The following is a 12,131-nucleotide window of genomic DNA, read 5'->3' as shown; positions in this document are numbered from 1 at the left end:
CCTGATTCCGGACGCCGGGTACGTGCCTTGCCCTTAATGTGAGATTCAAATGCAAGCTCTGCAACACCACCTCCCTAAGCAACTCCGCCACGCGTGCGCAATGGGCTGTCTGTCTGTTGAGAACCGTCACTACTGCCATGTTATCGCACCAGAAAACTATACGTTTATTTTGCAATTTGTGCGCCCACACCGTGATTGCTACTAGTATGGGGAAGAGCTCCAGGAAAGTTATGTTTTTTACCAAACCCCCGTCCCTCCATCCCTGCGGCCATGGGGCTGCGCACCAAGCGCCCTGCCAGTACGCCCCGAAGCCCCAACCTCCGGACGCGTCCGTGAATATACCTAAGTCCTGATTTGAAACCGGCTCCTCCTGCCACATTGATACACCATTAAAACTGTCTAGAAAACGAAGCCACGTTGCAATTTCAGCCCTGATGGGTTGTGTTATTCTGATATGGTGGTGCGGGCGCCTTAATCCCTTCGTCGCGTCTGCTAACCGTCTCAGAAAAGCCCTCCCCATTGGTATGACTCGGGTCGCAAAATTTAGACTTCCGATTATGGATTGCATGTTGGTCAGGGTGATCTTTCTTGATGCCAATGTCTGTCGTAGCATGTTCCGTAGCTTGCGCACTTTCTCCATTGGTAATCTTGACGTCATAGCCTGCGTATCTATCTCTATGCCCAAGAATGACAAAGTGGTCGCTGGACCCTCCGTTTTTTCTTGTGCCAAAGGGACCCCGAAATCCCGGGCCATGTCCTGAAATGTTGCTAATAACTGTGCACAAGTGTTCCTATTGTCCGGTCCCACGAACAAAAAGTCGTCCAAGTAATGGACCACATTGTTGTTCCCTGCCCGCCTTTGTAGTGCCCAATGTAGGAATGTGCTGAACATTTCGAAATACGCACAAGATACGGAACACCCCATCGGCATACATTTGTCGAAATAATATCTACCGTTAAAGTGGAAACCCAGGAGTGGGAAGCTATCGGGATGAACGGGCAACAGCCGAAACGCGGACTTTATGTCTGCCTTGGCCATTAGCGCCCCTTGCCCGCATTGCCTTACCAATGCAATGGCTGCATCGAAAGATGCATACTGCACCTTACAGGCAGCCTCCGGCAGGTGATCATTAACCGAATCGCCTGGGGGATATGACAGATTCTGGATTAACCGAAATTCCCCTTGCTCTTTCTTAGGGACCACCGCCAAAGGCGAGAAAATCATCTCCCGGAAAGGCGGGTCCATGAATGGACCCGCCATTCGTCCCATCTCAATTTCTTTCATAACTTTCAACTGGACGATATCCGCATGCTTCCCTGCCGAAGCGGCATTTTCTAAGCTTGCGCTCCTGATGCGTCCCTGGAACGGTATCTTAAAGCCGTCACGAAAACCCTCCCTAAGCCTGGCAGCCTCCTCCCGCCTGGGGTATGCTGCCAGCCATTCTTCCATAATTGCCAATTTTACTGGTGAAAACGCCTTCTCCGAAAACTCATTGCTTTCCTCCTCCGCCGACACTCCCGGCCGGCCATTGACCCTTCCTATTGCATTTGCTCGCCGGGTGTGGTGCTGCGCAGAGGGAACATATGTGCTTAAATTTACATTCGTGGAAGGTACATCCCGCCTTGTTAAACCTCCAACACACTTTCCCATTTCCGCCTTCCCCCCATGCCTTGCTATTCCCGCCTTCGCCCCCTGCATTACTCCCCGGCGTTGCCGTCCCATTGCCCATCTTTCCCGCTGTGTGTGGTCCTCCTATATCTAGTACCTTACTGGTCATCTGCCGTAACCAGAGTCCCACGTCCTGTGTTCCCCATGACAAGCTCCTATTTCCCTCCATTTTATCTCTAAACTGCTCGTCGTAGTTAAGCCAGCACCAACCTTGATACTCCTTGTGAGCCTCGAGTATCGTATCTGCGTAGCTCAGCATAGGTGCATACTGGGACGGATCCTCCTTACCTATGACGCTAATCATTCTGAGATAGGCCCTAGCCCAGTTCATGATATTTTTTGCTACCTTCACTTCCCCCCCTTTCTTCTCGTCCTTTTTTCCCCTCTTCTTCCTCTCGGCTGCCCCTTTCCTGCCCTCCAAAATAGAGAATATATCGATGTACTCTCTTTTTCTGATTTTGCTTCTCAAATCCCCCGGGACACTTTCCCATAATTCCGCTAAAGGGGGCAACGCCGTAACCACTGATGTGCCCGTAGTTGCCCGCTTAACCAATGCCGTGGACCCTTCCTCCGCTTCACTCCCATTTGCATCGTCCTCTGACGAGCCAGTGGAGGATTCGCTATCGGGCCTCCTTCTCTTATTACCCTTTCCTTTCTTTGCTCCGTCCGCGTCCCGCTCTCTGCCGCCTGCTTTAGCGGCTGCCTCCGGTTCCGCCGTTGCTGTAGATGTCCCCGTCGCCCGCAGCTCGCTGTCTTCATCCGAGCTTTCGACGGCTTCCGCGGTGTCCTCTGCCCTCGCCGCCTTGACTCCACCATTGTCTTTCCCGGCGATCTGTTTTCCATGTTGCTGCCCTTTCTTGGCTGTTCTCCCTCGCCCTTGGGGGGTCCCTGCTGGTTTCTCCGCTCCGGCGTCGCTGACCTTGTGGGCAATCGCTCCGCCGACTGCCGGGCCGTACCATGGGGGAGGCACCTGCCACCATGGGGGATACATGTGCTGCTGCCATTGCGTCGCGCCGTATTGGGTTCCACTCTGTCCGCCTTGCCCCGATGGATCCGGGAGTGGGCCTGATGCTCCCATGCCTGGCATGGCCCCTGCGCTCATTGCCGGCCACATGGGCCAACCCCACTGTGGGACGCCGCCTCGCCCCGTCTCCCACTGTGATGTGGGTCCCTGGTCGGGGCGGGTTTGTCCTGCCGGGGTTGCCCTTGTCTGCTGCCGCCTGCCCCCATTCTTCTTTCCTTGTACCTTCTGCGCCTTCCCTGTGGATCCTGCTCCCTTCCGATTCTTGTCCTGCTGTCTCGGGCTCTTCCTCGCTCCCCCTCTGCCCTTCCCTTTACCAGGGGCAGGGTCCGCCTGCGTGCCGCGTGGCTCCGTGCCCCTCCGCTGCCTTGCTCCCCCCCGTGGTCCTGCTGCTCCTCTTCCCGTCATGCTCGCGATCGAGTGACACAGGAGACTTTCAGTTTTCTTTATTTTAATTAAGAAAAAGTCTTTACTCACTGTTTGAAGTCCAAAAGGAAGGTGGGGGGGGGGGAGCGCTGGCCGGGTCCTTGTGCCGCTGCTGCGTCGGGTCTCCAGTCCTTGTGCCGCCTCTCCTCCTCTCTCGTTCTCTGCCTCCCACGTGGCTGCCGAGCCTCACCTCCTGCTTCTTTGTCCGCCTTGCACACGCTGGCCCCGTCGGCAAGAATCACCAGCTGCTCTCTTTCCCTTCGCTCCACGTGGCCTCGGGTCTGTTGGGGTCCTCTCTCCCTTCCTGGTCTCGTCGGTGCTCGTACGCTCTCTCCTCCACGTGGTCACTGGGGACACAAAATGCTGTGGCCACCCACACCTCCGCGGTTCTCCGGGTCTCTCCCCGTGCCTCAGGAAGCCGGCACCACGCTCTCCTTTCTCTCCCCGCCTGCCGGGGATTTTTTTTTTTTTTTTTTTTTTTTTTTGCAGTTCGCAGGCCGCTGGCTGGGTCCTCCCGTGCCCTCCTGCCGGTGACTCGCTAATCCGGCGGCGCTGGTCCGCTGCTCAATAGATTGCCGCCGCTCAGAAGACAAGAAGATTGCGAGCGCTGTCCCGGCAAAAGACCGGGCTCAGCGCTCGCTGCCGCTTAAAGGGGGCCTCAGCCTCGCGATATCCGCGAGGCTGACGTCACCAGCGTGATGACGCGGCGGCCTCGCCGTGCCGTGCGCGTCATCACGCTCCTCCTCCGTCCCCAGGCCAGCCGATGCGGCGGCCTTGCTGCGCCGCGCTCGTCCGCCCGTCCCGTGCCGCCCCCGCGCCGCCGCGCGGCCCCCGGTCCCTGCAGGTAAGCGCCATCGGGAACGGGGGGAAAGAAGACAGTCGGGGGGGGGCCCTCCCCTCGGCAAGCGCCATGTTAAAGGGGGGGCCCTCCCCGCATGCCGCGACTCGGCCCCGACTATTGTTCAATCCATGAATCTGTTCTCATGCATTTCTGCCTTGTGCCTGATGTTAAGAGCAAAACCAGAAATGCCCAGAGAAGCCAGACTAAACCAGAAAGTATATCAGGTTTTGGAGCCATTGTATAAAAATATCACATTCAAAAAGCAGTAAAAAGTTATTCATTCTGATGGTTTAAAGGTCATGATTGATTTATTTGCCATTGCTACGGTAAATGCGTGATTCAATTACTAAGTTTACATGTCTGCAGCATTTTAATAGAGACTAAGAAAAACAGATTTAGGGAAAATCTACCTTCTAGAGGATAAAAAGGAAAGCTGGAAGAGATCAAGTGAGTAGAAACAAATGTTCATATTTCCTCTCTCTTTTAAATCCTAGTGGTAATTCCGATTATATTGAACCTGCAAAGAGGGCGCACATCCTGCCACCTCCGAGAGGAAGAGGTCGAGGAGGGTTTGGGCAGGGTTTGCGACCACATGACCTCTTCCGTCAGAGAAAACAGAACACAAGCAGACCGCCTTCCATGCATGTGGATGACTTTGTCGCTGCCGAAAGCAAAGAGGTCATCCCCCCGGTTGGGATACCACCTCCGAAGAGGCTCCCAAAGGTATCCCAGAAGGTTGCTGTGCGGGGCGCTTTCTCCAGCAACCGAGGCGGGCGAGGAACCTTCCACAGTCAGAATCGCTTCTTTACACCACCTGCTCCAAAGGGTACGTTTGGGTTTTTTGGGGGGGGGGGGGGGGGTTGTAGCGATGGTAGAAATATTTGGACCCAGATGAGCTGATAGTGTATTTACTGTTTATTTGCTTTCAGAGCACTGCAGTTCTGTGATGTGATGCTCTAGACCTAAGATACCACATTTTTGTTTCTGTAGCAGGAACAGGAATCTAATCTAGCCATTCCCTTTAACCAGGCGGGAAAACATCCATCAGTTTACAGTTATTTTGTTTTTTTTTAAGTGAAGAAAGAATATCACCCACAAATTATTTGAGAATTTATTTGTGTCGATAGTAAAATTCCATTTTAGACCATTTATAGATCTGTATATATTTTTTACTTTGCTGTACCAGGATGCTAGTCCTTATGTAACTGAATTCTGTTGTTTCTCTAAGCTAACTTTTTGTGAGAATGACCTACCTTTTTTTTTTCCTTATTCTTGAATACATCATCAAGCAAGAGAGATAACTGCTTTTAGTGAAATTAAAGTAGCTTGCTAACATAGCCGACCAGCAAAATAGTTGATATGCTTTCTGAGGGTCTGTAGTACAGAAAGACGGTTTTATAAACTATCAGATTGGGGAAAAAGGCAAATAAAAAAACGGTTAAGGATTTCCACGCATTCAGCTGCCTGATAGGCTCTGTAGGGGGATAGAGTGTAGGCACGTGTTCTTGACATACTCCAGATGCTGAGCTTAGAACAAATTATGTTTTAAAAAATTATGTTCTTAGAATACTTTAAACTGCAGTTCTTATCTTAATGAACTTTTAAAGACAGTTCATTAACAGCTTAATATTGTATATAATTGTATGAATCCATTGGACTAAAAATCATAGGTAATTATTATCCACTGATGAACTCTGTAGCACCATGCAAGACCAAGCCATTCTTAATAAAATCATTGGCATTGCTTTTCAAAGGCACAGCTACATGAGATGTGCCTGCAGTTTAAGACATTATGATAATTGTTTTGCCAATGGTTGGTTTGCGTAAAATGGGAGGGATTTATTTGTAAGCAAGTACACAGAATATTTCCTTTATATTTGTATGCCCCTGTTTTTGTCTTTGATAGTACATCATTATGAAAATATGCCAGCATTCCTAGTTGACTGCCAAAATGTCGTTTCCAAATGAGGAAAAATGTGATGAATTCAAATCCGTAACTGTGCAAAACGTTTTTTTTTTTTGTGTCTGCTTAGGAAATTATAGTCGCCGTGAGGGGGCAAGGGGCTTGAGCTGGAGCACACAGACTACCCCACGTGGAACCTACAGTGAAAGCAGAGGGGGCCAAAGCAGTTTTAACAGGGGACCACCACTACCATTACGGCAAAGCTCTGCAGGTATATATGGTTCTAACCATTGTATATAAGCTTAACTTCAGCATGCAGAAACCTAATCTGCTAAAAATGACCAGAAGCAAGTGGCATCTTATAGGCTAACTAGTTTATTAAGGCATGAGCTTTTGAGGACAGAGTTAACTTCATCATGCCTCAATACATTGGTTAGTCTAGAACAGGGGTGGGCACTTCCAGTCCTCGAGGGCCACAAACCAGTCTGGTTTTCAGGATATCCCTAATGAATATGCATGAGAGAGATTTGCATGCACTCTGCCTCAGTTGTATGCAAATCTGTCATGCATATTCATTAGGGTATCCTAAAACCTCGACAGGTTTGTGGCCCTCGAGGACTGGAATTGCCCTCCCCTGGTCTAGAAGGTGCCACTCGTCTCTTGTCATTTTTGCGATACCAGACTAACATGGCTATCCCTCTGAAGATTTTCACTACTCTGATAATGCTTATGTAATCCTTAGCGGGGTGATTAACAGTCTCAAGGGGCATACAAATTTATTTTCTTTCGGGGTTCTCTGGCTAGCGTTCCTCCCATATCCTGAGCTCTCTGTCCCAAAGGTGAATTCTTTTTTTTTTTTTGTAATAAATGATTTTTATTATGTTAAACATCAGATGTATAAACTCAACAACAACAACGCATTTTGTAAACGTGCATAACCATTTAAGTCACATCATTTCCGGGAGACTTTCGTCTATGGCCCAGACAAAGGTATGACAATCCTGTGTGTGTTGGTAGCTGCAGCATCCCCTGGAGGGAGAAGTTAGGACAGAATAGGCAGGACAAGGAACTGGGTGTTAAATAATTTAACTGATTGTTAAAAGTCAAAGTCCATCTTTAAATAAGTGTGCACTTACAGTTGAATTTAATACAGTTAGGGTATCTCATCTTGGGTAGGTGTCCTTTACTTCAGCAAATTGGAAGAGCTGGTGATGGAAAATGTGCACAAAGCTTTCCCAGCAGCCTACCGGGAATCCTATGAAAGGGGTCCCCTTCTAACACAGAAGAAAAAGGTCCTACCTGAGTATCCAGCTTCTTCCCGAACATCCATCCCTGTTTCCTAGTCTCAAATGGATGGAGATCCAGATGGGCTCTCCAGATCCTTAGGTTGTTTTGAAAGGTGATTCCTCATGTTGAAAAGTCTTTAGGTTCAGGAACCTGCTATTCCAGCCTGGCTCCCAGTGAGATGACTAAAAAACCTTCTCACAACAAAAAGAAAAATGTCTTCCTTTGTCAAAAAATCTTCCTAGACTGGTGTTTTGCTGTCATAGCTGCTTGCCACATTCAAGGAGTTAATAGGCTCACTGATCTTCAGCCCCTGCCCTCTGCGTCCAGCCAGCGAGAATGATCTTCCCCAAAGGAGCAAGGTTTGAACACATTCCCTTTCCAAAAATAGGTTCTTCTGGCTATCAAATCCCTCACACTACCAAGCCTGTCACAGGTGCTTGCCGCATTCAGGGAGTGAATGGGCTCACTGGTCTTCAGTCCTGGAGTTGGGAGTCGTGCAGGGGTTCCTGCAAAAGAAATTTCCTTATTGCAACTAAACACCAAGAGACCTTCTGGCAGGATGTGTACACAGGAGTTTCCCTTCAAAATGCAAACGCCTGATGAGGCAGGAAGTCCTCACTGGGAGGGAGAGACCAGATATCTGTACTGTTGCTTGTCTGACCTAAACTGATTATAGCCACACCCCAAATTGCAAAATGGCTGGGTTATAAAGGCAAGAGCAACCAATCCCAGCTCTCCAAAGTGGGAGGGAGGGCAAGGGGGATGGAAAGCTTCATGTATTGAAATATCTAGAATGGGGCATATAGTGGCAGACTGGAGGAATGGCCACAATTATATGTAGAAAAGACAATTTATGGCTATCTTCCCTCATTAAAACGGAGAATATCAACTGCTAGACCGAGAATGAAAAGCTGTCATCCAGCAGACTCTCTGGTCGACCACTTGACAGCACTCAAAACTCCTTGGTGTGACAGTAACATAAGATCAGGTTTAAGATGTCAGGAATTTTGGATGTATTTCTATTTATTGTGCTCTCATGACAGAGATCTAGGTTCTGTTCCCAAGTACTTCCCAAAGCATAGTCTTTCTCCTTGGGAAATTGGTTGAGGCAAGAGCTTTTCATATAAAAAAAAAAAATACTGTCCTGCTCCTGAACACTGTGTATTAGATGGAGCTCTGAAGAATGTCTGCTCTCTTGGCTACATGAAGTGTATCACTGCAGTACTTGAAATATGGTTCAAAGCAAAAAAATGGAGGCCATGTGTAATAAATTGCCTCTTAAGTGTAGGCAGGGGAGGATTAAAGAGAGGAGCATTGCTGTTGCAGATATAAAAGGGAGAGAATTTAAGAACTTAGGATTTTTGTGTTTCTCTTCCTTTTTGAAAGGATATCGACCAAGTCCTCGTGATCGAGCTTCAAGGGGCCGTGGTGGAATTTTACCTACTTGGGCAACTCTGAGCAGTGGAGGAAGCAGTAGCTCAAGAGGAAAGTTTCCTAGTGGAAACAGTGGAAGGGGCCGTCATGTGCGTTCCTTCACACGATAGAACGGAATGCTGAGGAACATCCTCTGGATGTGAAAAACTTGTGAAGATGACATTACATGCAGATAATGCACTGAAGGACCAATTTAGTCTCGCTCATATCTAGAGGATAATTCGTTTGAATAAAGCAGATTTTGTTTGATACAAGACTTGAAATGTCCGTAACATTCAAGACTGGGTACATTTTATATCCCTCATTTGGTCTTTTTTCTTTTTAAACTAAAACAGTTTTTTTGTGGGCGGGGGAGGGGTTAAATTTGAAATTTATGTAGATGGAATGCAAAAGAAAATTGTTTATATCTGAATGTCTTTTTGTTCCAAAAAGTCTGTTAAAAACCAGTGTGCATCTCTGTACCTTATGAATTAGTAAATCAAGCAGATCAGTCTTTTGTTAATATTTGGAGCCCTTTGCCTCATTTTCCTGGAGATTTCTGTCTTTTAATAGAATTAGTTGCCTTAATCTTTTAGGAACCTAGTTTAACTTTAATGGCTGGTGCTTATCGCAAGTCTCCTGGAGAAAAGGCTGTATTGGGTCTTTAAAAAATACATTAGTGGTAGGTTCTGTGGTTTGGATAAAAGTGTAACTGAAAATCTAGAATGATCACTTCAACTCTTGAAAAGCATCAAATTATATGAACTTCAGCAGCAATCCTGCATTTACCAAACGAAGATGATCTGGGTTGGTCTGTGAAGGGAGATGACTTGATTTTGGTCACCAGATATTCATCATCTGTTAAATTCATTCAAAGGTCTTCATGATTTTTTTTTTATCATTTTCACGGTAAAGCATAACCGAAAAGAGACAGTTATAACATTCTTCTAAATTTTCTGTGTGTTAACTTGGAACAAATCATGTTTTGTGCCAGTGTTTCTTGGTTTGCTGTCTAAAGTACAATAAGTCTGCTGCTTGTTTTGAGAGGGTGGGGAGACAGATTTGACTCGGCTGTTTCTTCCTGCTCCTTTTGGACTTCCAGCTGAATTGGATCCGGGCACTATTGGAATATGATGCTAGGAACCTCCATTCACAACTAGCCAGGTATCCTTCCTGACCCCATTTTTGTTTAACCTTTCCCCCGCCCAGGAGACTCAGCCAACTGTTTCCTCCAGAAGATTGGTTGATGTCTATCCTAAGCTTAAATTAAAGCAGTGGCTATGAGGGATCATTTTATATAACGGGGTTATCCTGCAGCTGTGCTGAAATGTGAGTGTGGGTGGGATTAGTATATTCATCATGACCTTTTGTTTAGGACACCACCAGTTGCATCTCAGGATAGTATGTGTTCTCCCATTCACAGTTTACACACCAAATGTTGTGGGTATTATTAAAATGTTTTGGCCTTTACTACAGGTACCTAAAGCATTCAGACAGTTTCCTCTTTGCATTTAAGCAAGCGCGTAATTTATGTGATTGTTTAGTTCCATAATCCACAAAATTAGGGAACACTAGTTTCTGATTAATAATGAACAAAATTAACTAGTGTAAATAAGCCCCAAATTATTCTTATAGGTCTCCACATGCATATTTTTTAACTTGATAATTAATACATAATTTCTTTATTATATGACAAAAAAATTTTTTTCAAAAGAGGAAGAGACCTCAGCACTGGTAAAGAATATGAAATTTCAAATTCTAGATGACCAGTTTGTCCATTGTCTTAACAACTCAGTGTTTTATACATCCGGTTTCAAGCATGCATTAATGGCTTAGATCTTCAACTACACGCAAGTCCACTCATGTGACTTACTGATACTTTACCCATGTAAACATTTTTATGTAGGCAACAAATTATTGAACATTGTAGTGCTATTAAGAATAAATGCATGGCAGTACCTTCCACTCTTGACAAGCCAATCATCCAGATATGGGAAAACATGCACTTCCAGCCTGTGGTAAATTATCCCAATATTGACTGGATAAGTAAAACATCCTGACATGCTAGAGACATAAAGTTCCTAGATGGAATAAATGACAGTTTTATGGAGCAATTGATTCAGGAACCGACAAGAGAGGGAGCAGTTTTATATAATTTATATAATGACAAGCCGTTAAGCCCATTAAAACGGGCTACATTAACATTTCTTTTGGATCATTTCCTTCCCCCTCATTCTCCCTCCCACCTCCCCCACTCTCTCCCCTCAGTCACTCCTCTCTCTCCCCCCCTCCCTCCCTCCTCCCCTCAGTCACTCCCCCCTCCTCCCTCCCTCAGTCACTCCTATCTCCCCCTCCCCCAGTCACTCCCCTCAGTCACTCCCCCCTCCTCCCCTCAGTCACTCCCCCCCCTCCTCCCTCCCCCTCCCCCAGTCACTCCCCTCAGTCACTCCGCCCTCCTCCCCTCAGTCACTCCTATCTCCCCCTCCCCCAGTCACTCCCCTCAGTCACTCCCCCCTCCTCCCCTCAGTCACTCCTATCTCCCCCTCCCCCAGTCACTCCCCTCAGTCACTCCCCCCTCCTCCCCTCAGTCACTCCTATCTCCCCCTCCCCCAGTCACTCCCCTCAGTCACTCCCCCCTCCTCCCCTCAGTCACTCCTATCTCCCCCCTCCTCCCCTCAGTCACTCCTATCTCCCCCTCCCCCAGTCACTCCCCTCAGTCCCTCCCCTCCTCCCCCCCTCCCCTCAGTCACTCCCCTCAGTCACTCCCCCCCCTCCCTCCTATCTCCCCCTCCCCTCCTATCTCCCCCTCCCCCCTCCTCCCCTCAGTCACTCCCCCCTCCTCCCCTCAGTCACTCCTATCTCCCCCTCCCCCAGTCACTCCCCTCAGTCACTCCCCCCTCCTCCCCTCAGTCACTCCTATCTCCCCCTCCCCCAGTCACTCCCCTCAGTCACTCCCCCCTCCTCCCCTCAGTCACTCCTATCTCCCCCCTCCTCCCCTCAGTCACTCCTATCTCCCCCTCCCCAGTCACTCCCCTCAGTCACTCCCCTCCTCCCCCCCCTCCCCTCAGTCACTCCCTCCTCCCCCCCTCCCTCCTCCCCTGAGTCACTCCTCCCTCCTCCCCTCAGTCACTCCTCTCTCCCCCCTCCCCTCAGTCACTCCTCCCTCCCCTCAGTCACTCCCCTCTCCCCCCTCCCCTCAGTCACTCCTCTCTCCCCCCTCCCCTCAGTCACTCCCCCCTCCCCTGAGTCACTCCTCTCTCCCCCCTCCCCTCAGTCACTCCCCCCTCCCCTGAGTCACTCCTCCCTCCCCCCTCCCCTCAGTCGATCGCCGAAGACCCAGAGCGGCGGCGGCATGCGCGCGAGGGAGGGACAGACTTCCTTCCGTCCGTCTGTCCCTCCCTCCCTCGCGCGCATGCCGCCGCCGCTCCGGGTCTTCGGGCTGCCGCTCCGGGCCGCCGCTGCCGCCGCTCCTGCCCAGGTCTTCGGGCCGGTGCCGCCGCCGCCGCTCCGGGTCTTCAGGCCACCGCGGCCGCCGCTCCTGCCCGGGTCTTCGGGCTGGTGCTGCCGCCGC

The 12,131-nt window shown here is 49.1% G+C and overlaps 1 protein-coding gene across 4 annotated transcripts in view; it reads left to right on the top strand.

The window, feature by feature from the left end:
* VIRMA (vir like m6A methyltransferase associated) overlaps window positions 1–9,085 on the top strand; it is a 254,816-nt gene extending 245,731 nt beyond the window's left edge. For all 4 annotated transcript variants that reach the window (XM_029591711.1, XM_029591710.1, XM_029591709.1 and 1 more), the window contains 3 exons: window positions 4,452–4,783; window positions 5,991–6,131; window positions 8,534–9,085. In XM_029591711.1, the coding sequence (XP_029447571.1) occupies window positions 4,452–4,783; window positions 5,991–6,131; window positions 8,534–8,691 (631 nt within the window). In that variant the 3' untranslated portion in view covers window positions 8,692–9,085. The remainder of the gene's footprint in view (window positions 1–4,451; window positions 4,784–5,990; window positions 6,132–8,533) is intronic.
* Window positions 9,086–12,131: the final 3,046 nt, after the last annotated feature.

Source organism: Rhinatrema bivittatum, chromosome 2 (assembly GCF_901001135.1).
Source record: "Rhinatrema bivittatum chromosome 2, aRhiBiv1.1, whole genome shotgun sequence".
Classification (NCBI taxonomy): domain Eukaryota; kingdom Metazoa; phylum Chordata; class Amphibia; order Gymnophiona; family Rhinatrematidae; genus Rhinatrema; species Rhinatrema bivittatum.
The sequence above is the reverse complement of the archived record's forward strand: the minus strand, read 5'-3'. Positions and strand labels throughout refer to the sequence as shown.